We start from the raw sequence: 27227 nt of genomic DNA, 5'->3' as shown, positions 1-27227 counted from the left end.
AGTGTCCGGGTAGAGCGATGGGGGTGGAGACGCTCCTTCAGGTATACTGGACCGAGGCCGTTTAGGGCTTTAAAGGTCAGCACCAACACTTTGAATTGTGCTCGGAAACGTACTGGGAGCCAATGTAGGTCTTTCAAGACCGGTGTTATATGGTCTCGGCAGCTGCTCCCAGTCACCAGTCTGGCCGCTGCATTCTGGATTAGTTGTAGTTTCCGGGTCACCTTCAAAGGTAGCCCAACGTAGAGCGCATTGCAGTAGTCCAAGCGGGAGATAACCAGAGCATGCACCACTCTGGCAAGGCAGTCCGTGGGCAGATAGGGTCTCAGCCTACGTACCAGATGGAGCTGGTACACAGCTGCCCTGGGCACGGATTTAACCTGTGCCTCCATGGACAGCTGTGAGTCCAAAATGACTCCCAGGCTGCGCACCTGGTCCTTCAGGGGCACAGTTACCCCATTCAGGACCAGGGAATCCTCCACACCTGCCCGCCTCCTGTCCCCCAGAAACAGTACTTCTGTCTTGTCAGGATTCAATCTCAATCTGTTTGCCGCCATCCATCCTCCAACCGCCTCCAGACACTCACACAGGACCGTCACCGCCTTCACTGGTTCTGATTTGAAAGAGAGGTAGAGCTGGGTATCATCCGCATACTGATGAGCACCCAGCCCAAACCTCCTGATGATCTCTCCCAGCGGCTGCATATAGATGTTAAAAAGCATGGGGGAGAGGACAGAACCCTGAGGCACCCCACAAGTGAGAGCCCAGGGGTCTGAGCACTCATCCCCCACCACAACTTTCTGAACACGGCCCAGGAGGAAGGAGCGGAACCACTGTATGACAGTACCCCCAGCTCCCAGCCCCTCAAGACGGTCCAGAAGGATGTTATGGTCGATGGTATCAAACGCCGCTGAGAGATCCAGCAGAACTAGGAAACAGCTCTCACCTTTGTCCCTAGCCCGCCGGAGATCATCAACCAGTGCGACCAAGGCAGTTTCAGTCCCGTGATGAGGCCTGAATCCCGACTGGAAGGGATCCAAATGGTCCGCTTCTTCCAGGCGTGCCTGGAGTTGTTCAGCCACCACTCGCTCAATCACCTTGCCCAAGAATGGAAGATTTGAGACTGGGCGATAGTTGGCCATCGTGGCCGCATCTAAAGATGGTTTTTTAAGAAGCGGTTTAATAACCGCCTCTTTCAGCGGGTCTGGGAAGACTCCCTCACGGAGGGAAGCATTCACCACCCCACGAAGCCCATCGCCCAGCCCTTCCCAGCTAGCTTTTATAAGCCAGGATGGGCAAGGATCAAGGAGACAGGTGGTTGGTTTCACTCGTCCAAGCAGCCTGTCCACATCCTCGGAGGTAACAGATTGGAATTGATCCCACGCAATTTGACTAGACAGGACTCTGACTCTGACTAGTATACCTGAAGGAGCGTCTCCACACCCATCGTTCAGCCCGGACACTGAGATCCAGCTCTGAGGGCCTTCTGGCAGTTCCCTCCCTTCGAGAAGTGAAGTTACAGGGAACCAGGCAGAGGGCCTTCTCAGTGGTGGCCCCCACCCTATACAATGCCCTCCCATCAGATGTCAAAGAAATAAACAACTATCTGACTTTGAGAATACATCTGAAGGCAGCCCTGTTTAGGGAAGCTTTTAATATTTGATGAATTACTGTATTTTAATATTTTGCTGGAAGCCGCCCAGGGTGGCTGAGGAAACCCAGCCAGATGGGTGGGGTATAAATAAATTATTATTATTATTATTAGCTTAAACCACATCACCTCTTGCAGAGAGTCTTGGAAACTGTAGAGAAATGCAGTAAATAAATAAATTGGGGGGTAAGCCAAATTAGGTCTGCTGTTTGCAAGGTCCCCACCCTTATCTTGAATGGACCCAGATTTCCCAGGGGGGAGGCAAGGGGAGCGAGAATCACACCTGAAGTTAGCAAAAAGCAACAACACACACACAGCCACACCACTGACCGTCACACAGGGGGATCCTGTCAGCTATCACTCAGAAGATCCTTGCACACCTTCTCCAAGGTAATTACAGCCCATTAAAAACAGCAACTCGTTTGCTTCATTAAGAGACCTCATTAGGATGAGTTAAGGCACACACTCCAGTGGGCTTTAAAAATAATAATAAATTATTGCCAGGGGCGAAGCATCACCTCCAAAACTTTAAAGTCACATTGAAGAAGCTCTTGGTTGCAACTGGTAGAGAGCAGCCGTTCCGGGATGAAAAAGTTCTTTGATGCAGAGCCGTAAATCTGCTCAAAAGAAAAACGCACTCTAGGGTTTCGATTGCAGACAGGTAGGGGGAGGCAGCTGGAGAAAGAGGCCGAGGCGTCATTGGTCGCCTGCAGACTGACAGTATTTTGCACGAGGGATTCAGTCCCCGTCCCCCCCACATATTTGGGATTGCACAGTTAGGGTAGATTAAAGCGTTCCAGTGCAAAACAACAACTCGCTGACCAACAATAGAAAAGGGGGTTTGCAGTTAGGCAATTAAAGGGGCGCGGGTGTCGCGGGTGAGGCTGAGGGACGTGGGTGGCACTGTGGGTTAAACCACAGAGCCTAGGACTTGCCAATCAGAATGGTCGGCGGTTCGAATCCCTGCGACGGGGTGAGCTCCCGTTGCTCGGTCCCTGCTCCTGCCAACCTAGCAGTTCGAAAGCACGTCAAAGTGCAAGTAGATAAATAGGTACCACTCCGGCGGGAAGGTAAACGGCGTTTCCGTGCACTGCTCTGGTTCGCCAGAAGCGGCTTAGTCATGCTGGCCACATGACCCGGAAGCTGTACGCCGGCTCCCTCGGCCAATAAAGCGAGATGAGCGCCACAACCCCAGAGTTGGCCATGACTGGACCTAATGGGCAGGGGTCCCTTTACCTTTAAGTAAAGGAGAAATGCGATGAACGTGAACAAATGATCAGTGGGAGGCTGTAACACTGGCAAAAGGATATCAGGCCGAATGTTCTTCGTTGCATAACAAGGGAAGGGAAGCTTGGGAGCTTGAGGGCCGAATTCCTTTTGAGGCAGTCTTCTGGGGGCCATGGGCGACAGGCAAAAGCGGACAGAGCGACGAATGCAAGTGTTACCTTTGTATAGTATTCTAGTTTCTAAACACACTCAAACACACACACAGACACACAGCCTCTCTATCCAGGAAGGCAAGAGGCGAGATCAGGCTTCAAGGACGCATTTCAGTCTGCCAAACAGAATCAAGGAAGGTGCAAAGCAAGGCTGGTGTGATCTGTGGCCTGGGAGGAGAGGGTCAGGCAGAGAAGCCCCCCCTCTGGGTGGCTGCCTCCAGAGAACAAGAAAGATAAATAAACGGCTGAAACTTCATTACAGAATAAGCCCCGAGCTGCCTTCTGAGCTTCTTCGGAACGACAGCAAAATAATCGGCCAAAGCCGAGCGAGTGGATTTTTGGCATCTCCTCCTTGGCAGCTGCCTTCCTCAAAAATAAAAAAAAACCATTGCATAATCCGACCCTGATCTGAGCACACACACATTCTCCCTCTACTGCCTCCTTTGGAGTTTATTCCTCCCTCCTTTCCCCTCCCTCAGTCTGACTTGATTCTGCAGTTGACAGTTTTGCAGCTGAGCTGCGTTGGCACGCGACTAGGGGACGCTTTATCATCTTCTCCTCTTTTTTAATTGCACAATCCGCTTGCTTTTTCAATGCTTCGGGGAGAAAGATCCTGAGCTGATCATGACCAGATAGCGTAGAGAGGGAGAAAGAGAGTTATTAAACCCATCTGGGGGGAACTCGGGTGCCCCTTGCCAGCACACTATTATGAACATGAGCCAGATTAAATGGCAGAGAGGGTCGCGGTGACCCGCCGGTGTGCAATAGGAGCCTGCGGCCAGGCTGAAACGAAAGACCTTGCTCCTCAGGAGCAAATTCTGGGTGGGCAGGTGAATCTGCTGGTCCGGACTGAGTGGGCAAATCCACACTCTATTGGCTGCAATAGCTCACAGAATTGTAGAGTAGGAAGAGACCCTAAGGTGCCATCTAGACCAACCCTTTGCAATGCAGGAATATGCCGTTATTCCTTACAGGGATTGAACCTGCAACCTTGGCATTATCAGCACCACGCTCTAACCAAACGAGTTATTCTGGCACTGGTTAGGTGCAGCTTTCTCAGACAAAGGCACTTCGTGGCTTTAAGCAACAGGGGAAAGGCAATTCTTACGGCTTCGTTTACATTTCTTCTGTCTCTGCAGCACCCCTCAGAAAACCAGCAAGGGGGGAATATATCAGAACGAGATTGTAAAAGAAACTAACCTATCCATTGAATGCCACACAGCTAAGGAACGTGTGGGCCTCCAGATGCTGCTGGACTCCAGCTCTCATCAGCCCCAGCCAGCATAAACAATGGTCAGAGATATTGGGAGTTGTGGCCCCTCAATATCTATAAGGCCATACACTCCCCAGCCCTGATCAATGCACACACATTGAGCTGACCTTTAAAGCCCTAAACGGCCTCGGTCCAGTATATCTGAAGGAGCGTCTCCACCTCCATTGTTCTGCCCGGACACAGAGGTCCAGCTCCAAGGGCCTTCTGGCGGCTCCCTCACTGCGAGAAGTAAAGCTACAGGGAACCAGGCAGAGGGCCTTCTTGGTAGTGGCGCCCGCCCTGTGGAACCCAGGTAGTGGCCCCACCACATGTCAAAGAGAACAACTACTACCATACTTTTAGAAGACATCAGAAGGCAGCCCTGTTTAGGGAAGCTTTTAATGTTTAATAGGTTATTGTATTTTAGTGTTTTGTTGGAAGCCACCCAGAGTGGCTGGGGGGACCCAGCCAGATGGGCAGGGTATAAATAATTATTATTATTATTATTATTATTATTATTATTATTATTATTACTACTACTACTACTGCTGTTGTTGCTGGCATCCATCTGTCTCAAGAATCAATGGAGTGTGCCTCCGAGGGTGAGGTCAAACCTCTGTGTTAGGAGCACTGAAGTGACCTCCCCGGGGCGCAAACCTGGGAGGTGTGTGTGGAGGTCCTGGGCTGCCCAGGCAACAAGACTCGCCTCTCGGCCTCGCTGATGTGGTCCAAAGGAACGCAGGGCAAGTTGTTGGGCACCAGCTTGGCTGCAGGAGTTGCCAGAAGGAGGCATACAAGGTGTCATGCAGTGTGGTGTAGTGGTTAAGAGCAGCGGACTTGTAATCTGGGGAACCGGGTTTGCTTCCCCGCTCCTCCACATGCAGCTGCTGGGTGACCTTGGGCTAGTCACACTTCTCTGAAGTCTCTCAGCCTCACTCACCTCACAGGGTGTTTGTTGTAGGGGAGAAAGGGAAAGGAGATTGTTATCCGCTTTGAGACTCCTTAAAGGTAAAGGGACCCCTGACCATTAGGTCCAGTCGCGGACGACTCTGGGGTTGCAGCGCTCATCTCGCTTTATTGGCCGAGGGAGCCGGCGTACAGCTTCCGGGTCATGTGACCAGCATGACTAAGCCGGTTCTGGTGAACCAAAGCAGCACACGGAAACGCCGTTTACCTTCCCGCCGGAGTGGTACCTATTTATCTACTTGCACTTTGATGTGCTTTGAACAGCTAGGTTGGCAGGATTGAGACTCCTTAGGGTAGTGATAAAGCGGGATATCAAATCCAAACTCCTCTTCTTCATCATCATCCAACTGTCTTGGGGATCCACTTTGCATTTGTGTAGGGTTTCCTCCTTGGGCTTTTCTTCTCCAAAGATATCCCCACAAGCCAGTGGAGGTTTAGGATGAGTTTTCCTAGATGGGCTCCCTTCCCAGGGGGACGAGCCCCGTCTGCCCCACACTTCCCTCTATAGCACATGCAAAAACCGCCTTCTTGACCATTCCACCCACCACTGGTCTTGCTACTCAATCCACCAATCACCTTTAAAAGGTTTCTTTCCCAAGGCTCTCCCCAGCTTTTATTATTTTTAATTGCTGCTTGCGTTATTTTCTGCATTTATTTTTCAGTCATTTCTGCTCTTGTTAAGCTGCTTAGGGTACTTCCTTAATCAGAGGAGGGGAAATGGGCTACTAAAGGGTCCAAACAAATAAGAATTAAGAACCCATGTTGCTAGGGTGCGCAGTAGGGACATAGAAGAAGAAGAAGAGTTTGGATTTGATATTCCACTACCCGAAGGAGTCTCAAAGCGGCTAACAATCTCCCTTTCCCTTCCTCCCCCACAACAAACACACAGTGAGGTGAGTGGGGCTGAGAGTCTTCAGAGAAGTGTGACTAGCCCAAGATCACCCAGCAGCTGCAGGTGGAGGAGCGGGGAAGCGAACCCAGTTCACCAGATTACGATTCCACCGCTCTTAACCACTACACCGCACTGGCCTTGCCACTAGCTCCATGTTGTCCACACTGGCTGGCAGCATCTCTCCAGCATTTCAGGCAGGATTCAATTCAGGGCCTGGGACCTTCTGGCAGTGAAGCAGACCCTCCACCACTAAGCGACGTCCCCGTAAGATCCCCACTGTCCCGTGCAAATGAGTCCTTGCAATATCGTGATCCTCGTTTTTGCACCACCCCTGAAGAAACACACAGCCTCATGGCATTTTGCTCATGCAAGAGATTCTGCTGCTTTGAGGCACGCCATGTATGGCTCCGAGCCTGACGAGGCGAGACGGAAGACCCCATTCCAGGTCTTCGCCTGCGCTGTCTTAGCAAACGCTTCCCCCGAGGGAGTCGAATTAATCATAGCTGATCCAAGCGCTTCCCGGCAGCGCTCTGGGGCACGAGAGGGGCCCATGATGGAGCTTGTCACAGAAGGAGGAGGAAGCCCCGCTCGGGTGCAAAAATCCTGTTGGTGCCGCCTTGCACCGCTCCCAAGAGGCATTCAAGGTCACTCTGATCCCAGAGACTTTCCTCCCTCCCTCTCTCATTCCCAGAGAAGGCCATTGTCACAGCTGAACAGCTGCCCAGAGTGACAGAAGCACAAACTTGTAAGCTCCCTGCCTGCATATTCACAGCCAGCCATTGCAAGGAGGAAGAGGAAAGTAGGTTCTTTACTCAAAGGGGTTTGCATTACAGAAAGTTCAAAGTACAGGCATACCTCGGGTTACAGACGTTTCAGGTTGCACGTTTTCAGGTTGCGCACCGCAGCGAACCCAGAAGCACCGGAACGGGTTACTTCCGGGTTTCGGCTCTCGTGCATGCGCAGAACCGCTAAATTGCGCTTTGAGCAGGCGCAGAAGCGCAGAATCGCAACCCGTGGGTGTGCAGATGAGGTGCTGCGGGTTGCGAACGTGCCTCCTGCACGGATCATGTTTGAAACCCGAGCACCCACTGTACATCCTGGCATCTCCTTTGCAAAGAGGTGCAAAAGCAAGCAGGAGTCAAGCAGGCGATTATTTCAGGGAGGAATCTAGCAAGTGGTACCCAGTATGTTTCCGAGCATGATTCAAAGTGTTGGTGCTGACCTTTGAAGCCCTAAATGGCTTCAGCCCAGTATACCTGAAGGATCGTCTCCACCCTCATCGTTCTGCCCAGGTCCAGCTCTGAGGGCCTTCTGGCAGTTCCCTCATTGTGAGAAGCGAGGTTACAGGGAACCAGGTAGAGGGCCTTCTCGGTGGTTCCACGGCACGGACCTGGTGACGCTAAATGCTTACTTTTAGTGGAAGACAATAGGGCTTCTGTAACATGGGGAACAACTAACAGTGCTTCTTTGGATGTTATCAGTGACTGAGCTTGGTCCTTAAGGTACCCTGGACTCAAGTTGTTCATGGCTTTGTACATATATTCAAGGCTTACAGCAGCTTGTTCGTGTCACGGCAAACGGGTCCATTTCTTGCAAATTAAAAAGATGCAATGGAAAAGCAAAAATAAAAATGGAGAGGTAATTTTATGGGGTGCCTAGGGGGGAGCAGTGAAAACGCCCACCATTCCCCAAAATCAACAACACAGACCTAGCTACAGTGGTACCTCGGGTTAAGAACTTAATTCATTCCAGAGGTCCATTCTTAACCTGAAACTGTTCTTAACCTGAAGCACCACTTTAGCTAATGGGGCCTCCTGCTGCAGCCTCTCCGCAATTTCTGTTCTCATCCTAAAGCAAAGTTCTTAACCCGAGATATTATTTCTGGGTTAGCGGAGTATGTAACCTGAAGCATCTGTAACCCAAGGTACCACTGTATTACATATCACCTCTTATTCATAAAGGCAGTATGGGCTATTCCAGACCATCCACCGTTATACAGTTAACAAGAAAGAAGTCATAGCAACCTGTTGTTGTTGTTGTTTTGGGGGAGAGCTTATCTATGGTAACTGTTCAGGAATTTGTTGCTTCATTTTGCTCGAATAAATTAAGAACATGGGTATTTGAACCATTGCCAGCAAGCAGGCTTTGATCCTTGCTCACGCTGAGCAAACCAGTTATTTGGGGAGATTACCTCTGTAGAGGACACGGGTGGCGCTGTGGGTTAAACCACAGAGCCTAGGATTTGCCAATCAGAAGGTCGGTGGTTCGAATCCCTGCAACAGGGTGAGCTCCCCTTGCTCAGTCCCTGCTCTTGCCAACCTAGCAGTTTGAAAGCACACCCAAAAGTGCAAGTAGATAAATAGGTACTGCTCCGGCGGGAAGGTAAACGGTGTTTCCGTGCGCTGCTCTGGTTCGCCAGAAGCGGCTTAGTCATGCTGGCCACATGACCCGGAAGCTGTATGCCGGCTCCCTCGGCCAGTAAAGCAAGATGAGCGCCGCAACCCCAGAGTTGTCCATGACTGGACCTAATGGTCAGGGGTCCCTTTACCTTTACTTCTGTAGGAGAAGATAGTTTTAATTTAAGGTGGGGGGGGAGCTGATGTGCAGTCTGTATACATGATGCAAATTAAGCAGGTCTGCTTGAAAAGTACCCGGTACAGGTAGGTAGCTATGTTGGTCTGCCATAGTCGAAAGAAAATAAAAAAATTCCTTCCAGTAGCACCTTAGAGACCAACTAAGTTTGTTATTGGTAGGAGCTTTCGCCTGCATGCACACTTCTTCAGATACATGTACCGATTACACATTCTTTTGCCAGGTTCAGAAAATGACAGAGAACTTTGGAGGGCAGTGAAATCTCTCCCTCCCCTCCCCCACAACCCGATTCTTGGAAATCTAGTAATCACACATACACATAAACTTCTGAGATTCCTCCAGTCAGTACTGCTGGCAGGCATTCTGGCCAAGAGAACCAGACTCATTTTAAAAAGGCACAAGCTGAGATTCTCACGAAGCAGATTTCCATGCTGGATGCCAGTGAGATCTCAGAAGACAGAGCTCCAAATAATGCAACTTATGGGTACGAACGCATAAGGGGACCTCCTTTAAAAGGGGACCTAATGCGGGTGGCACCGTGGGTTAAACAACAGAGCCTAGGTCTTGCCATCAGAAGGTCGCGACGGGGTGAGCTCCCGTTGCTCAGTCCCAGCTCCTGCCAACCTAGCAGTAGATAAATAGGTACCACTCCAGCGGGAAGGTAAACGGCGTTTCTGTGCGCTGCTCTGGTTCGCCAGAAGCAGCTTAGTCATGCTGGCCACATGACCTGGAAACTGTATGCTCCCTCGGCCAATAAAGCGAGATGAGCGCCGCAACACCAGAGTCGGCCACAACTGGTCAGGGGTCTCTTTACCTTTACGACTGTAAATGGGTCATTATACCAAATGGCATACCGGCGTGTGTCTGCTAGGAGAATTCCGCAGTAAAAGGCTGGCGGCTTTTCGTGAGCCGTTAGATATGCAAATGTGGAGAACTGAACTTTGGACTGCAAAAATAAGGAGCGGAAACAGACACGTTGGGCTGCCCACCCACCCAACAGCGCCACGCCTTACTCCCAACGTATTGCCGGAACAGATCCAGCAAAGGCAGAAGGCTCTTCTTTAAAAGGGAACGTAAAAAATGCCTGCTTCTTGGGAGAAAAGCAATGACAAACCTAGAGAGCATCTTAAAAAGCAGAGACATCACCTTGCCGACAAAGGTTCATATAGTTAAAGCTATTGTTTTCCCAGTAGTGATGTATGGAAGTGAGAGCTGGACCATAAAGAAGGCTGATCGCCAAAGAATGGATGCTTGTGAATTATGGTGCTGGAGGAGATTCTTGAGAGTCCCATGGACTGCAAGAAGATCAAACCTATCCATTCTGAAGGAAATCAGCCCTGAGTGCTCACTGGAAGGACAGATCCTGAAGCTGAGGCTCCAATACTTTGGCCACCTCAGGAGAAGAGAAGACTCCCTGGAAAAGACCCTGATGTTGGGAAAGATGGAGGGCACAAGGAGAAGGGGGCGGCAGAGGACGAGATGGTGGGACAGTGTTCTCAAAGCTACCAGCATGAGTTTGACCAAACTGCGGGAGGCAGTGGAAGACAGGAGTGCCTGGCGTGCTCTGGTCCATGGGGTCACGAAGAGTCGGACACGACTAAACGACTAAACAACAACAATAAGGGGCCGCAACCTTTCCGAGGGCACCTCGCTTTTATGCACTCTGCAAAACTCTCCCTTTCAGCGGCCCACCAGCTTCGAAGGAAGACACCGGAGCCCTGCAGCTCTCCTCTTGGCGTCCCCCCAAAACCCAGAGGCCTTGGAGGGGCCTGCGAGGGAGAGCAGCCAGCCTTGCTTATCCAGGGTCGGCTGCGGTCCAGGCTCTCCAGCGAGGCCGAGTGAAGGTCAGCGCGAAGAGATTTTTGAGGCAGGCTGGCCGGCCTCATCCCATCTCCGTCAACAGAGTTTTACGAGGGGGAGATTCATGAGGGGTTACAGCGAGTTCATTATGTGCAAAGTGCTTGGGGGGCTTTTTTTCTTTTTCTTTTTAAAGGGGGGGGCATGGCAGGAGCGAAAAAGGAAGGGGGGGAAACCAGATGGAGGACAGAACCAGACAGGATGGAGAAAATAATAATAATAATAATAATAATAATAATAATAATAATAATAATAATTTTTATTTATACCCCACCCTCCTCCCCAGCCGGAGTCAGGCTCAGGGCGGCTAACACCAATAAAATCACAGTTAAAACATAATAAGAGAAAAAGAGAGGGGGGGGAACAAAATTTAAAATACAGGTTAAAAGACAATTTAAAATGCAGCCTCATTTTAAAAGTAGCCCATAGATCAAAGCCATAAGGGGAGAGAAACATAAGGGTCAGACCGAGTCCAAACCAAAGGCCAGGTGGAACAGCTCTGTCTTGCAGGCCCTGCGGAAAGATGTCAAGTCCCGCAGGACCCTAGTCTCTTGTGACAGAGTGCTCCACCACGTCGGGGCCAGTGCTGAAAAGGCCCTGGCCCTAGTTGAGACCAATCTAACCTCCTTGAGGCTCAGGACCTCCCAAAAAGGAGGTAGCCGACAAAAAAAAAGCCTCAGATTGCAACCGCCTTCTCCACGTAATAGGTAGCTGCGAACCAGAGATGGGGAGACTCAGGGTCTGGGGCCAAATGTGGTCCTCAGGACCCTCTGCCCGGCCCTCATAACCCTCCTCAGGCCACACCCCTTGCTGACAAGAGGCGTCGCCAGAGTTCAAGGACACATTCCCAGGAGGCGGAAACGAGACACAATTGCAAACCATGGTTTAGTGTTACATGAACCAGCCCCAAGGAGTCTGTCTGTTCCCCTTCCTCTAGGTCAGCGGTTCTCAACCTGTGGGTCCCCAGATGTTGTTGGACTACAACTCCCATCATCTCTGAGCCCTGGCCTTGCTAGCTAGTGGTGATGGGAGTTGTAGTTCAACAACATCTGGGGACCCGCAGGTTGAGAAAGGCTGCTCTAGGTGCTTCCGCTATTTTGGAGTAGGATGCAACCACGTACCGCAAAACTGTAGGCGAGGGCAAAGCGTTCTTTGCCCATTCGGACATACCCGGAAACCAGGTTGCCACAAACAAAAGTCAGAAGCCCAGAATTGTGGTTCCTGAGCTGAAGGAGTAGGCAGTATATATACAGTGGAACCTCGGGTTAAGTACTTAATTCGTTCCGGAGGTCCGTTCTTAACCTGAAACTGTTCTTCACCTGAGGTACCACTTTAGCTAATGGGGCCTCCAGCTGCCAATGCGCTGCCGGAGCACCATTTCTGTTCTTATCCTGAAGCAAAGTTCTTGACCTGAAGCACTATTTCTGGGTTAGCGGAGTCTGTAACCTGAAGCGTATGTAACCTGAAGCATATGTAACCCGAGGTACCACTGTACAAGGCTGAAGCTCCTCACGGCCTGTTTGTGAAACATCAAACCAGGCAGGCATAACATCTGTACAGACCCAGCATCAGTAACCTGAGGCAGCTCTGGACCAACTGAGAATTCGAACTCGGCTCTTCCCGGCTCAAGCCCAACACTTTTGTCACCGCAAAATACTACCTCAAGTTTTTAAGTCTAGTTTCCCTTTACTGGGTGACTTGTACTTGTAAATGTGGTCTAGATTAGAAAAGAGAGGTGCCAACTAACAGGGGAAAGAACTGAAAAACAAAAAAACCCGACAACATTTTCTTTTTCCATGCAGACAAGCAAACGTAGAAGTGACAGAGCCTTCATCCTTCAGAGCTGTGGGGGAAATCGCAGCGAAGCATTCAATGAAAAACATTTGAAGAACGCCTAATGTTTTGACACATTGAGTTCACAGGGAAAGAGGGTTTGCCGTGTATCCTGTTGCCGCAGATGTACGGCATGACAAGCCGGGATCGTTCAAACAAAACCTTATCAGCTCAGTCGCAGCACAGCCCAAACTCCTGTTTTTCTCATCGGAGAAGTCAGCTGGGCAACCAAGAAGCTGCAAATAAGAGTTGCCGCCTTTCGGTTTCAAAAGTTCCCTCACCATGGGGCCAGAGTTCCTTAGTGGCTTAGCTCAATTTTTTTAATGAAGCCATGCCTCTGAGCTTGCACAGAGTACATTTGCCTTGAGAGTCGGTGTGATATAGCGAGTGGAGCAAAGGACTGGACAGGGGACATTGGGTTTCAAATTCCCACTAGGCCTTGAAAGATCACAAGGTGACCCCAGTATTATTATTACAGTGGTGCCTCGCAAGACGAAATTAATTCATCCTGGAGTTTTTTCGCCTTGTGAATTTTCCGTCTTGCGAAGCACGGTTTCCCATAGGAAATGCATTGACGGTTTCCCATAGGAATGCATTGACGGTTTTAAGAAAAAGGCGCAAGACATTTTCGTCTTGCGAAGCAAGCCCTTAGGGAAATTTGTCTTGCGAAGCAACTCAAAAAACAAAAAACTCTTTCGTCTTGCGAGTTTTTCATCATGCGAGGCACCACTGTATTATTATTTTTAACATTTGTATATACCATCCTATACCCATAGATTTCAGGGTGGTTCACAAAATAAAATTGCAATATAACAAAACACAAAATACATAACAAAAACAGAAACGACCCAATAGCCCCCTCCTTCCGCAATACATTTTAAAAGGGCATGGGACGTCAATCAGCCCAAGGCCTGGTTGGAAAGGAACATTTTGCCTGGCGTCTAAAGGTGTATAATGAAGGCGTCAGATGAACTTTTCCGGGGAGAGTATTCCACTGCATCCCCCCTTCCCCCCCCCTTTTCTTCCTTCTCCTTCTCCTTTCCTTTTTTCTTTCCTATAATGGCTTATGTTCTACGCCATGTACTTTGATATTTTTTGTAGTTTTTTTTAGCCTTTTCCATTATTATTAAGGATTTTTCTTTTGTAATTTTGGTTGTTCGTATTTATCTGTATTTGTTTAAAGCAAAATAAAAATTGCTAAAAAAAGAGGAAGGAAGGAAAGAAGGAAGGGAGAAAGAAAGCCTTTTCTTGCGTTGCTGCCCCGGTCCGGACCTCGCATGGAGGAGGGACATGAGAAAGGACCTCAGAAGATGATCTCAGGGTCCAGGTAGATTTATGGAAAGAGGGGTTCTTGAGGCATTGCGGTCCTGAGTCGTTTAAGGCTTTATAGGTCAGAACCAGGAGTTTGAATTGGGCCGAGAAACTACTGTAATTGGTAGCCAATGCAGTCGGACCAGGATCGGCGTTATATGCTCTGAGCCGTCTTCAGAGGCAGCCCTACATACAACACATTGCAGCGATCTAACCTGGAGTTTACCAGAGCATAGACAACAGGGATGCGGGTGGCGCTGTGGGTTAAACCACAGAACCTAGGGCTTGCAGATCAGAAGGTTGGCGGTTCGAATCCCCACGACGGGGTGAGCTCCCGTTGCTCGGTCCCTGCTCCTGCCAACCTGGCAGTTCGAAAGCACGTCAAGTACAAGTAGATAAATAGGTACCGCTCCGGCGGGAAGGTAAACAGCGTTTCCGTGCACTGCTCTGGTTTGCCAGAAGCGGCTTAGTCATGCTGGCCACATGACCCGGAAGCTGTCTGCGGACAAACGCCGGCTCCCTCGGCCTACAGAGCGAGATGAGCGCGCAACGCCAGAGTCGTCCGCGACTCGACCTAACGGTCAGAGGTACCTTTACCTTTACCTTAGACAACAGTAGTTAGGCTGTCCCTGTCAAGGTAAGGATGATGAAGAAGAAGAGTTTGGATTTGATATCCCGTTTTATCACTACTCTAGGGAGTCTCAAAGCTGCTAACAATCTCCTTTCCCTTCCTCCCCCACAACAAGCACTCTGTGAGGTGAGTGGGGCTGAGAGACTTCAGAGAAGTGCCCAAGGTCACCCAGCAGCTGAATGTGGAGGAGCAGGGAAGCGAAACCGGTTCACCAGATTACGAGTCCACCGCCCTTAACCACTACGCCACACTGGCTCTCAGGATGCAGCTGGGCAACCAGGCGAAGCTGATGGAAGGCACTCTGCGCCACCTGAGCATCCCAGAATTCAGAGGGAGGCTGGGAACGGGTTTTTAATGTACGGTGTGTATGCAGCCAAAGTTAAGAGTCCAAAACTTATAAGGGTCCAGCCAAAAGGAACCAGAGTAGTTTAGGTCTCCCTTCCTGCTTGCCTTTTGATCTCTCCAGGAAGAAGCCACTACTCCAGCAAATCGATTTTTTGGGGGGCAGCCCCCTTTCTGCACGATGCCTTGAACCAAGGGCTCCCTAGCCACGTTCCTTTGCAGGGCGACTCTGCTTTGGGCTCTCCTTAGCCCATCCCTGACAGCGGCAATCTCTCGCGCTCCCGAGCTCAGCGCCGTGCTAATTCGAGCAAAATGATGATTGCCCTCCCCTCCTTCAAAAGCCTGGCACTTGACTGCCATTTCCAGAAAAGTGCTCAAATTACTAGCTGCGTTATTAAGGGCACAATGCCACGTCTCTCGCAATTGCATAATGGCACACTTTTATTAAAAGAGCAGAGGATCAGGGGAGAGAGAGAGAGAGAAGCAGAGAGCGAGGAGAGCTTTCCACCATCATCGTGAGATCGGTGGATCTGGGTTCCGCCATCCGGAACAGCTTTCCTAGAGAGCCCAGATTACTTTAAAAAAAATTATAATAAATAAATAAATTCCCTTTTTACATAACAGGGCTTTTGCTCGTCGCCACGCACACACAGGCAGAACCGCTTGCATTCTCCAAGTGCCGTTAATCCCACGGTTCGCCCTGAAAAGCATGTTAGCCTCACGGGGCCCGGCCTTGAACGCCAAAGGCTCCCACCGGCTGGATGTGAGTGCCAAGGTTATGCTTGGAATGCGAGGCCTGCGCTGGAGGCTGGAAGGAACAGTTGCAAAAGACATCGGAGTGCAGAGGCACTGCAAACCATTTCCCCCCCTTTTTCTTTAGCCTGAAAAGAGGTCTCCAGTGTGACTGCTACTCTGGAAGAAGGGTGCAATTTCTACTACTCCACCAGCAGCAGCTGGGACCTCAATAGAGATGTGTGTGACTGTGTGTGCACTCAGCTTCCAAGATACGACCACGAAGGCCTGCTTCTCCCAAACAGCGGGTGAAGTAGCAGACCTGGTTAGATAGTTCACACGGCCAAATGCAAAAAAATAATAATTCCTGAGCATAGAAAAGAAGCGTATCTGTTGGAAATAACTTGCAGATAACTAATTGGCTTATGATTTTATATAAGCTAAGTGACGAATCAATTTGTATAATTTCAAAATGAAAAGATTTAAAGGTGTTAACGCTTAAGTTAAATTTTATAAGATTTGGAAAACCGTTAAATGGATATACATGGAAATTCAACCAAGGGGAAGCGAGGAAGTCACTTAACAAGGTGAATAAGTATAATTTTTAATAAGATTATGATTTGTGTTTGTTTGTTTGTTTTGTTTGTTTATAATTTTGTGAAAATTAATTTTAAAAAATTGGGGGGGGGGAGAGAAGTGTCTCTGGAAGAAGGGGCTAGCCCAGTCTTTTCCCTGACATACTGGTTTTCTGCACACGGGGACCTCCTTCCCATATGGAATTGCTCAACAGCACTTGGAACTTGGGAATGGTACAGTCCAGAAACACACCTACGATATTATCTGAAGGAGCGTCTCCACCCCCATCATTCAGCCCGGACACTGAGATCCAGCGCCGAGGGCGTTAGGTTAGGACAATACTAACCTAACAGGGCAGGTGCAAAGATTACTAGATCACGTCTGGGCTCTGCTTTGAGCACTACGTGATTGCGAAGCAAGACAATCACATTTTCTCTATCTTCCAAGTAAAAGGGAGAGGGCAGCCATAGCTTAATGCCTCGTTCCACAGAGTACAGAACTCCTTTATTGCTAAAATTAAATGTGAGATTCAGCATAAATGCTCTGTTGGTTATAGCTGGCGCCCACAATGAAGCAAGTAATTGTTTGATGTTCACCAAATGCTTTTTGTTGGCATTTTTTAGTAGGTTGCATTAGTGTTCACTCATTTGGAGCCCTGTGAGATTTTGGTGGGGGGCGGAGAGACATTGAAGAAATGCTCCCCCAAATCCATCATTCGCTGCCTGCTCTTTCTCTGACTGGCCAGGGGTCCGGAAGCTTTTAAAAAGTGGGGTGGGCTTCCTCCTCGGGACAGTGCTCCTAGCCAATCAGGGATCACTTAGTGGACAGGATGACATCATGATATAGGGCAGCCAATCAGATCTGACCTGGAAAGGATGGGGGATATGAAACAGCCAGCCCAGTGGACAGACATGTTCCCTGTAATGCTTGACTCTCGCTCTGAATGGACAAGCACATTTGGCACCTTTTGACATCGACATACCGAAAGGAAAAAGGAAAAACCCAAAGAGGGAAGACTTTTGCCAGGGCCAAAAACAGCCCTCTATTTCCTAGCCAAGAAGCAACTGCACCCCATGAAAAAAACAACAACAACAAAGCCAGGAAATAAAATGCCACATTACTCTAAGTAAAGGTAAAGGCATCCCTGACCATTAGGTCCAGTCTTGACCGACTCTGGGGTTGCGGCGCTCATCTCGCTTTATTGGCCGAGGGAGCCAGCGTACAGCTTCCGGGTCATGTGGCCAGCAGGACTAAACCACTTCTGGCGAACCAGAGCAGTGCATGGAAATGCCGTTTACCTTCCCACCAGAGCGGTACCTATTTATCTACTTGCACTTTGACGTGCTTTCAAACTGCTAGGTTGGCAGGAGCAGGGACTGAACAACGGGAGCTCACCCCGTCACGGGGATTCAAACTGCCGACCTTCTGATTGGCAAGTCCTAGGCTCTGTGGTTTAACCTACAGCGCCACCCACGTCCCACCACATTACTCTACATCAGGCCTAATGAAGAAGCAAGTCAGTATTGGTGAAGTCTTGCTTTTTGAGCGACGGACGCTCAATGAAACAGGGATGAGTAAACTAGAAGAAGCCTCCTTATCAATAAAACCTAAACATTGCCAATCTTTTCTTCTCCTTCTATGGACACTCAAAACCAACTGTTGCAGTGACCCAAAAGAGCATGGGATGATGAGAAATCTTCCACAGCCATAGTTTTGAAGACAGGTCCTTGTTCTATACACTCAAATTCCCGCACAGCCCAATAAACATGTGCCAATTTTGACCACAAACAGGGCTTGGGGATTCAGTCAAATCAAACTCTCCGAATGAGACCTAAATGGGTGCGTCACATAACCTGGATTCGCCATTAGGTGTGCATTCAACGGGGAACGGCAGCCAATCTTGGCTCTCTAATGAGCAGGCCTCTACAACACAACTGCTTGCTTGCTGGATTCAGGGGTGGGGAATCTACCTCGAGGGCCTCATCCTTTTACAGGCAAACTTCCAAGGGCCACGTGTCCACAGTAGGCCCAAGTAGAGACGAAAGTGGGCACAGCAATGCATGGAACTCTAACCTTTGCTTAGTAGGCTACTTTTCTAGCCACATACATTGGTGGTTCCTACACAGCTCTCTATCTCAGCAAGGAAGAGCCATGATCACAGTTGAAGGACTCATCCTAGCCAGACCAAAGCACTCAAGGAGGGCGAACAACATGGTGTGTGGACATGTCCAGAGACCAGAGAAACCCAGAGGACCAGATTCAGCCCCATATGCTATACTTTTACATGCATATATACACACTTGCCATGAGCTACTAGGCTTTGTGGACAACTACCCTACATGACAAACCACTGAATGACAAGAGATAGCTTCTTGGGATCTTCAGGTCCTGGGCTGATTCCACCCACCCAGGCTGGCCATTGGATCTTCCAAGACAGGAAGTAGGATAAAAGGGCTTCCTGTATGAACCGAGTCTTGCTTGAGCCAAAAAGGTCTTCCTGAACTCTGATGTGGTTCTATATCCATGCTCCTGACTAGGGACTTGTTCAATGGGTCTTCGTTCCTGGCTCACCTCAGACTGCTGCTCATGGCCCAGATCTGAAAATCAGTGATGCAGTTAAGTAATTTACACTCAGGACTTAAGTGGTCTTTCCAAGGTGGGGGTTCTTTTTAGAACCTAGACATGGTCCTCCAAGATGACGTTGGACTCTCATTGTCCCTGGACATCCTGGCTGGAGTCCAACTGCATCGGAGACTCCCCTGAGACATCTTGGTCCCAGGCCATTTAGAATCTTCAATCTTATTTCTTTAGGCTGGTTTTGCCTCACAACTGTTGCACCTCCTATACAGAGGATCCATTTTACAATGGAAAGTAAACTTGATGGAAAGAGCACATTAAAAATAAATATCTGCAAATAGCATCAGATTGGGAGGGGGCTCCTGATAATTATTGGGACCCCAGAAGTTAGAAGGGGGAGTTAAAAGCAATTCCTTCCCCTGCTGCAGTGCTAAAGAAAATCCCTCATCCAAACTTATTTACATGGGAGGAAGTTTTCCATTCGTGTCCATGGGGGTTACACCTCAATACGAATAGTCCTCATCTCTTCCAAGTCAAGGCCCATAAAGGATCCCCATCAGGTGTCTGTCCAATAGCGGCTTGAAGAGAAGGAGATGCCCTAGTCTTCCTAAAAACCTAGCTAAACAGAGGCAGAGCAAAGTTAAGCACTGGAGAAGGAGAAATGCCCAAGTCTTGTTTATATCTGCTGCTTTTCCTATCCTAAGCAAATGTGATTGATAAGCTTTAACGCCAGCCCAATCTTCTTCTTCTTCCCTGATCTTTCAGAAGAAGAAGAAGAAGAAGAAGAGGAGGAGGAGGAGGAGTTTGGATTTGATATCCTGCCTTTCACTCCCTTTAAGGAGTCTCAAAGCGGCTAACATTCTCCTTTCCCTTCCTCCCTCACAACAAACACTCTGTGAGCTGAGTGGGGCTGAGAGACTTCAGAGAAATGTGACTAGCCCAAGGTCACCCAGCAGCTGCATGTGGAGGAGCGGAGACGCGAACCCGGTTCCCCAGATTACGAGACTACCGCTCTTAACCACCACACCACACTGGCTAGACCTTCCTTACAGGTTTTGTCTTCTAGGCCAGAAATAAAACATCAAACATTAAAAACTTCCACGTACAGGGCTGCCTTAAGATGTCTTCTAAAAGTTGTATAATTATTCATCCCCTTGACAGCTGATAGGAGGGCATTCCACAGAATGGGTGCTACTACCAAGAAGGCCCTCTGCCTGGTTCCCTGTAATTTCACTTCTTGCAGTGAGGGAACCGCCCAAAGGTTCTTGGAGCTGGACCTCAGTGTCCGGGCTGAACGATGGGGGTGGAGACGCACCTTCAGGTATTTGGGGCCAAGGCTGTTTAGGGTTCTAAAAGTCAGCACCCACACAATATGACCTACCACGGCTTCCATCAGTTTTCCCCTGAAAAACCATAGCTGAGTCGCGCTAAGACTGTTATCCACTGTAACCACTATGTTTTCCTAAATCTTAATGCTGCATAGACAATCCTTGTTTTCTGTGTTACTGAAACCAGGTGGGGTTGCCACCTGTTTTCCTGACGTAATTCCTGTTAACCACGGTGTGTCAGGCAGGGCCCTAACAGGTGGTGATCTTCCCCATCACTAACTCTCCAAGCCCAGAAAGGCTTCACCTGTTGGATTCAATCCCACAGCAAGTCAAAGGCCTGGAAACGATGCCTTATGAGGAACGGCTAAGGGAGCTGGGCATGTTTAGCCTGGAGAAGAGGAGGTTAAGGGGTGATATGATAGCCATGTTCAAATATATAAAAGGATGTCACATAGAGGAGGGAGAAAGGTTGTTTTCTGCTGCTCCAGAGAAGCGGACACGGAGCAATGGATCCAAACTACAAGAAAGAAGATTCCACCTAAACATTAGGAAGAACTTCCTGACAGTAAGAGCTGTTCGACAGTGGAATTTGCTGCCAAGGAGTGTGGTGGAGTCTCCTTCTTTGGAGGTCTTTAAGCAGAGGCTTGACAACCATATGTCAGGAGTGCTCTGATGGTGTTTCCTGCTTGGCAGGGGGTTGGACTTGATGGCCCTTGTGGTCTCTTCCAACTCTATGATTCTATTCTATGATTCTAAGTACAGGCACAGGGGCCCTGGCCACCACCCAGTTTTTTGGATGCCAGTGTTGAAGCAAGTCAGGAAGTCAAGAACATTTCCCTGTTGTTTGGCCTCCAGCACCTCCATATATTCAAAAATATACTATCTCTGAAGAGAGAGGTTCCATCTCATAGCCAAGGAAAGTTCAATCATGTATAGACACTCAGATACTTCCCGGATCCATGATTCTACAGCATGTGTGGGGATCCTGTTTCAACCAGAGGCCCACATTCCTTCCCAGGCAATGTTTCAAGGGCCACATGGCAGTGGTGGGCAGGGCCAGAGGCAGAAATGGGCGGGGCAGCAAATGTAAAACTTACCTTTTTCACAGTAAGCTAGTTATTTCACCTAGACAGCATCTTAAAAAGCAGAGACATCACCTTGCCGACAAAGGTCCGTATAGTTAAAGCTATGGTTTTCCCAGTAGTGATGTATGGAAGTGAGAGCTGGACCATAAAGAAGGCTGATCGCCAAAGAATGGATGCTTTTGAATTGTGCTGCTGGAGGAGACTCTTGAGAGTCCCATGGACTGCAAGAAGATCAAACCCATCCATTCTTAAGGAAATCAGCCCTGAGTGCTCACTGGAAGGACAGATCCTGAAGCTGAGGCTCCAATACTTTGGCCACCTCATGAGAAGAGAAGACTCCCTGGAAACGACCCTGATGCTGGGAAAGATGGAGGGGGCAAGGAGAAGGGGACGACAGATGACGAGATGGTGGGACAGTGTTCTCGAAGCTACCAGCATGAGTTTGACCAAACCCTGGGAGGCAGTGGAAGACAGGAGTGCCTGGCGTGCTCTGGTCCAGGGGGTCACAAAGAGTTGGACCCGACTAAACAAGAAGTTATTTCACACCTCTTTTTCACCTCCCGTCCAAACAAGCAAGAGGCATTATCCGACTTCAAGGACACAGCTTGGGAGACGAACTGCTCTACAGGGTGATTCACAAGCACATATAATAATGATGATGGTGATGATGACGATGAGAAATGCAATGTCACATTATGCTGCTGTTTCCATCTAGACAAAACAATCCCTCATCTCCTCCCAGTGTTAGAAACTCAGATAAATAAGCTAGGGGACAAAGGTGGCTCTGCGGTCTAAACCACTGAGCCTCTTGGGCTTGCTGATTGGAAGGTCGGTGGTTCGAATCCCCACAACAGAGTGAGCTCCCATTGAAGAAGAAGAAGAGTTTGGATTTGACATCCCGCTTTATCACTACCTGAAGGAGTCTCAAAGTGGCTAACATTCTCCTTTCCCTTCCTCCCTCACAACAAACACTCTGTGAGGTGAGTGGGGCTGAGAGACTTCAGAGAAGTGTGACTAGCCCAAGGTCACCCAGCAGCTGCATGTGGAGGAGCAGGGAATCAAACCCGGTTCACCAGATTACAAGTCCACTGCTCTTAACCACTACAACACACTGGCTTTATGTCCCAGCTCCTGCCAACCTAGCAGTTCGAAAGCATGCCAATGCAAGTAGATAAATAGGTACCACTGCAGCGGGAAGGTAAACAGCGTTTCCGTGCGCTCTGGTTTCTGTTGCGGTGTTCCGCTGTACTAGAAGCATTTAGTCATGCTGGCCACATGACCCAGAAGCTGTCTGTGGACAAACGCCGGCTCCCTTGGCCTGAAAGCAAGATAAGCGCCGCAACCCCATAGTCGCCTTTGATTGGACTTAACCGTCCAGGCGTCCTTTACCTTTTTGCCTTAAACCAACGTTACAGTTGCCAACATGGAATGCCTAGTTGCCATTTTGGGGAAAGGCGGCTCTAAAGTCTTATTTTTCAAGTGATGGACTTATTGATTCTCAGTTAAACATCTGGCTAGTTCAGAGGACAACCCTGAACCAGGTGAAGAACTTTGAGAACTTAAAAGAAGAAAATTCACTTTTACCCAGGAACTGTCCACATATATATATTGGCCTATTCCTACCTCTTTTTTCTTAACGGTGACACAGACCATTCATAACAGTGAGTGGGGTGAAGACAAGCCACAGCAATTAACTATAACATCGTTCACCGCTCCTGCTCAGGCTGCACGGAAAAAGCGTTTTGGTTCCTGAAATTCATTCCTGATGGTGCAGATAAAATAGAACAGATGGAATTCTACAGGATGGGGTATTCGTGTGTGGGGAAAAGCCAAGATCCAGGGTTCCCCAGGCATGCACCTCCAGAGCGTGGAGACATCAGGTGTCATCCTGTCTCCCAGGTACCTTCACTTGGTCGCAAGTGGCCAATAAAGGTAAAGGTAAAGGGACCCCTGAGCATTAGGTCCAGTTGTGACTCTGGGGTTGCGGCGCTCATCTCGCTTTATTGGCCAAGGGAGCCGGCGTCCAGCCTCCGGATCATGTGGCCAGCATGACTAAGCCGCTTCTGGCGAACCAGAGCAGCGCACGGAAACGCCGTTTACCTTCCCACCGGAGAGGTACCTATTTATCTACTTGCACTTTGACGTGCTTTCGAACTGCTAGGTTGGCAGGAGCAGGGACTGAGCAACGGGAGCTCACCCTGTCGCGGGGAATCAAACCGCCGACCTTCTGATCGGCAAGTCCTAGGCTCTGTGGTTTAACCCACAGCGCCACCCGTGCCTGGTGCAAAATGCACCTAGCGAATCTGAACCACTGTCCTCCCTCCATATGCTGTTTTGGAGGATTCTACCCCCACAAGTCAATTTCAGGGGCGCATAGCAGAGGAGGAGAAGCCCTGCTCACACAGATGCTTTTCTGTGAGTTTCTGCTGACAGGACTAGTTAGCCGAATCCCACCCATTATTCCTATTCCCATTATTCCTTCACCAGCGGATCCCAGGGCGGGTTGGAACAGTTTGAAACCCTGCATTAGAACCAGCTAAAACAAAGGCCTGGAAACGATGCCTTATGAGGAATGGCTAAGGGAGCTGGGCATGTTTAGCCTGGAGAAGAGGAGGTTAAGGGGTGATAGGATAGCCATGTTCAAATATATAAAAGGATGTCACATAGAGGAGGGAGAAAGGTTGTTTTCTGCTGCTCCAGAGAAGCGGACACGGAGCAAGGGATCCAAACTACAAGAAAGAAGATTCCACCTAAACATTAGGAAGAACTTCCTGACAGTAAGAGCTGTTCGACAGTGGAATTTGCTGCCAAGGAGTGTGGTGGAGTCTCCTTCTTTGGAGGTCTTTAAGCAGAGGCTTGACAACCATATGTCAGGAGTGCTCTGATGGTGTTTCCTGCTTGGCAGGGGGTTGGACTCGATGGCCCTTGTGGTCTCTTCCAACTCTATGATTCTATGATTCTATGAAATCACAGTTGTGGGAACAGGTCCTAAAACACACACACCTCAAGTGTCACAAGGCAAGGGCAGAAAAAGGTGTGTCTTTAGCACCTTAGAAAGCTGAATTCAGGAGGTTAAACCACTGAGGCTATTTCGAGCGACACCAGATGACCCAAGAATTCTGTCTGCTCTGCGATGGTCCATTCACACATGCCTGCCAGCCTGACAGTGCTGCGATTGTGGAGCGAAGAAGCGTTTGCGTGAGGAGCAAGCTCTACGACGCAGGCCAAACTATGCAAAGACTGAAGATCGGGAGTTTTGGATTACAGCTTTTCCACACCAAAAAAACCCCCACAACACCACCCCTATTTGCAAACCAGATGTAGAACTTACACACACACACAACCGAAACCCAGAAATCCATATACAACTTTTGGGTTCCGGATCCTACCCATCTGCACTGCTGAAGAACTGTAGGCCTTCCTTGCAATCCAGGGCTTCTCGTGGCCAAATAACCCTTTCAGCGCCCCTCATCCCAAGCATCCACATAGTGTCACTTCCAATAAAATGTATTTTCCTGATCTTGTCCCTGCCCTTGAGCCGTGTGTGTGTGTGTGTGTGTGTGTGTGTGTGTTGTAAGGCTCCAGCCCCCCCTCTTTTAAGCTGACACCTTCTCGCAATTGCAAACGCAAGGTCTCCCACCTTTCCAGCGCAGAAACACACCTTCATTTCTGCAAAAGGAGAAAAGGGGGAAGTGTCGCATGGGGGAGGGGGCGGAATCCCGCCCCCCCCCCCCTCGAAACCAATGCAAACTTGAGCAGACTTGCTAGATAAACGGGGGCTGGAGAGTAAACTGTCACAAATCCCATAGCGACCCTCTTGCAATTCAATACCTCCAAGCAGATGGGGGGGGGGTTTCTCTCTCTCTTCCTAAACCGACACCACCCCATCGGAAGCCACACTTTGCCTGAAAGCTCCTAGACAATGCACCTAAACACGAACGTCACTCCGAGTTCACCAGAAAGGGGAAAACAAGCCGGCGAGGCTTCCGACGGCTATATACGACTGCAAGCAGACCCGTCAACTTGTAACGATTGCAATTTGGGGGGTGAGCTAATCCATCGCCACAGCGTCGGCCCAGCTATGAAGGAATTTTAACTCTTCGCAGGCAACAAGACAGCTATTGTACGTTCTTCCAGCATCTCTCTGCACATCTCGGCTGCCCCCCACTTGCAAAAAACAAGAAAAAAGAGGAGAGAGCCTATAGATGCAGGGGAGATATTAGATGTATAATTATGCATGCAAATAAAATAAAATAAGAGCCCTACCCCCTTCTGATCCACCTTGGCTTGCACGCACGCACATCTGCGCTTTGCAATGTGGACACACAGAAGTGAGAAAAATGCTAACGGGGGGTGGGCAGATGGGGAGAGAGAGAGACAGAATAATCGCAGCGATCGAGGGGCAAGTTTGCAAGGGGAGCAACTGTGCCGACCCCAAATAAATAATGAAATAAGGCAGAAAAAGAGAGAGAAATGAAGTATCGGATCCTGTACCATTTTGATGCGAGGGTCTCCGGTCAATTGAGCCCCGGTGCTCCTCTGCTTGCTGGGGGGTTGTGATCTCCATGAAAATGTTGGAATGTGACAGATTAGATCTTTCTTTTTCTTTTCTTTTTAAAGGTTTTCTCCTCCTCCCTTTTTTTCTTTCTCCTTCCCCCTTTTCCTCTGCAGTGGTTCCTTCTGCTCGGCTGCAGCGGGGGGGGCCCTCCTGCGCTCTCGTCTCCCCTCCGCCGCCGCGGCTGCCTCTGGCTTGCTGCCGCTCCTCCTCCCCTCCCGCCGCCCGCCCCTTTGGCGGCTGCTTCACTCCGGCCCCCCCATCGCCCTGTCAGCCCCGGAGGAAGAGGCAGGCGAGCCTGGCAGCGCGCTGCCAATGCCAGAAGCCGGGCCCAGCTGATTGGAGGCGCCGCCTCCCGTGCGCCTGCGCGCGGACCTTTCCTCTCTCTCGCTCGCTCCAATTTAAAGGGACTTTTGCAAGGCGCGCTGCCACCCAACCAAATAGCCGGCCTGCACAGGGGTGGCCGCCCCTTCCAGAGCCGGATTTATGTATAAGCTAAACAAGCTATAGCTTAGGGGGCCCACTCTCTTGGGGGCCACCAAAAAACTTAAAGGGGAAAAAACATACTGGATGTACATTTCCAAAATGCCGTGACGCGGCAGCTAAAAAAGCCAATGCAATTCTGGGCTGCATCAATAGGAGTATAGCATTTAGATCAAGGGAAGTAATAGTGCCACTGTATTCTGCTCTGGTCAGACCTCACCTGGAGTACTGTGTCCAGTTCTGGGCACCACAGTTCAAGAAGGACACTGACAAACTGGAACGTGTCCAGAGGAGGGCAACCAAAATGGTCAAAGGCCTGGAAACGATGCCTTATGAGGAACGGCTAAGGGAGCTGGGCATGTTTAGCCTGGAGAAGAGGAGGTTAAGGGGTGATATGATGGCCATGTTCAAATATATAAAAGGATGTCACATAGAGGAGGGAGAAAGGTTGTTTTCTGCTGCTCCAGAGAAGCGGACACGGAGCAATGGATCCAAACTATAAGAAAGAAGATTCCACCTAAACATTAGGAAGAACTTCCTGACAGTAAGAGCTGTTCGACAGTGGAATTTGCTGCCAAGGAGTGTGGTGGAGTCTCCTTCTTTGGAGGTCTTTAAGCATAGGCTTGACAACCATATGTCAGGAGTGCTCTGATGGTGTTTCCTGCTTGGCAGGGGGTTGGACTCGATGGCCCTTGTGGTCTCTTCCAACTCTATGATTCTATGAAAATATAAGCTAAAAAACAAATAAAATAAAACCTACATACAGTAACAGTGTTTTGTGTTGTGTAGGCTCCTATGATTGTAAGTAATGGGCCCCCCATTTTAAGTTAGAACTTAATAATTATTTCACTATTAATATACTTCTGGATTGTATATAATAATAATTGTTGTTGTTTAGTCATTTAGTCGTGTCCGACTCTTCATGACCCCATGGACCAGAGCACACCAGGCACTGCTGTCTTCCACTGCCTCCCAGGGTTTGGTCAAACTCATCCTGGTAGCTTCAAGAACACTGTCCAACCACCTCGTCCTCTGTCGTCCCCTTCTCCTTGTGCCCTCCATCTTTCCCAACATCAGGGTCTTTTCCAGGGAGTCTTCTCTTCTCATGAGGGGACCAAAGTCTTGGAG

At 49.3% G+C, this 27227-nt stretch overlaps 1 protein-coding gene across 3 annotated transcripts in view; it reads right to left on the bottom strand.

Annotated features, from left to right (window-relative positions):
- The window catches only part of ZBTB47 (zinc finger and BTB domain containing 47), a 48970-nt gene extending 23001 nt beyond the window's left edge, over window positions 1–25969 (bottom strand). For 2 of the 3 annotated variants that reach the window (XR_014503661.1, XM_083406323.1), the window contains exon 1: window positions 25556–25969. Coding sequence is in view for 1 of the 3 variants with exons in the window: in XM_083406323.1 (XP_083262449.1) it covers window positions 25556–25558 (3 nt within the window). In the remaining 2 variants the exon portion in view is untranslated. The remainder of the gene's footprint in view (window positions 1–25555) is intronic. The other variant, XR_014503662.1, reaches the window with a different exon arrangement.
- Between the last annotated feature and the right edge of the window lie 1258 nt (window positions 25970–27227).

Source organism: Podarcis tiliguerta, assembly GCF_965153285.1.
Source record: "Podarcis tiliguerta genome assembly, chromosome: 12".
NCBI lineage: Eukaryota > Metazoa > Chordata > Lepidosauria > Squamata > Lacertidae > Podarcis > Podarcis tiliguerta.
The sequence above is the reverse complement of the archived record's forward strand: the minus strand, read 5'-3'. Positions and strand labels throughout refer to the sequence as shown.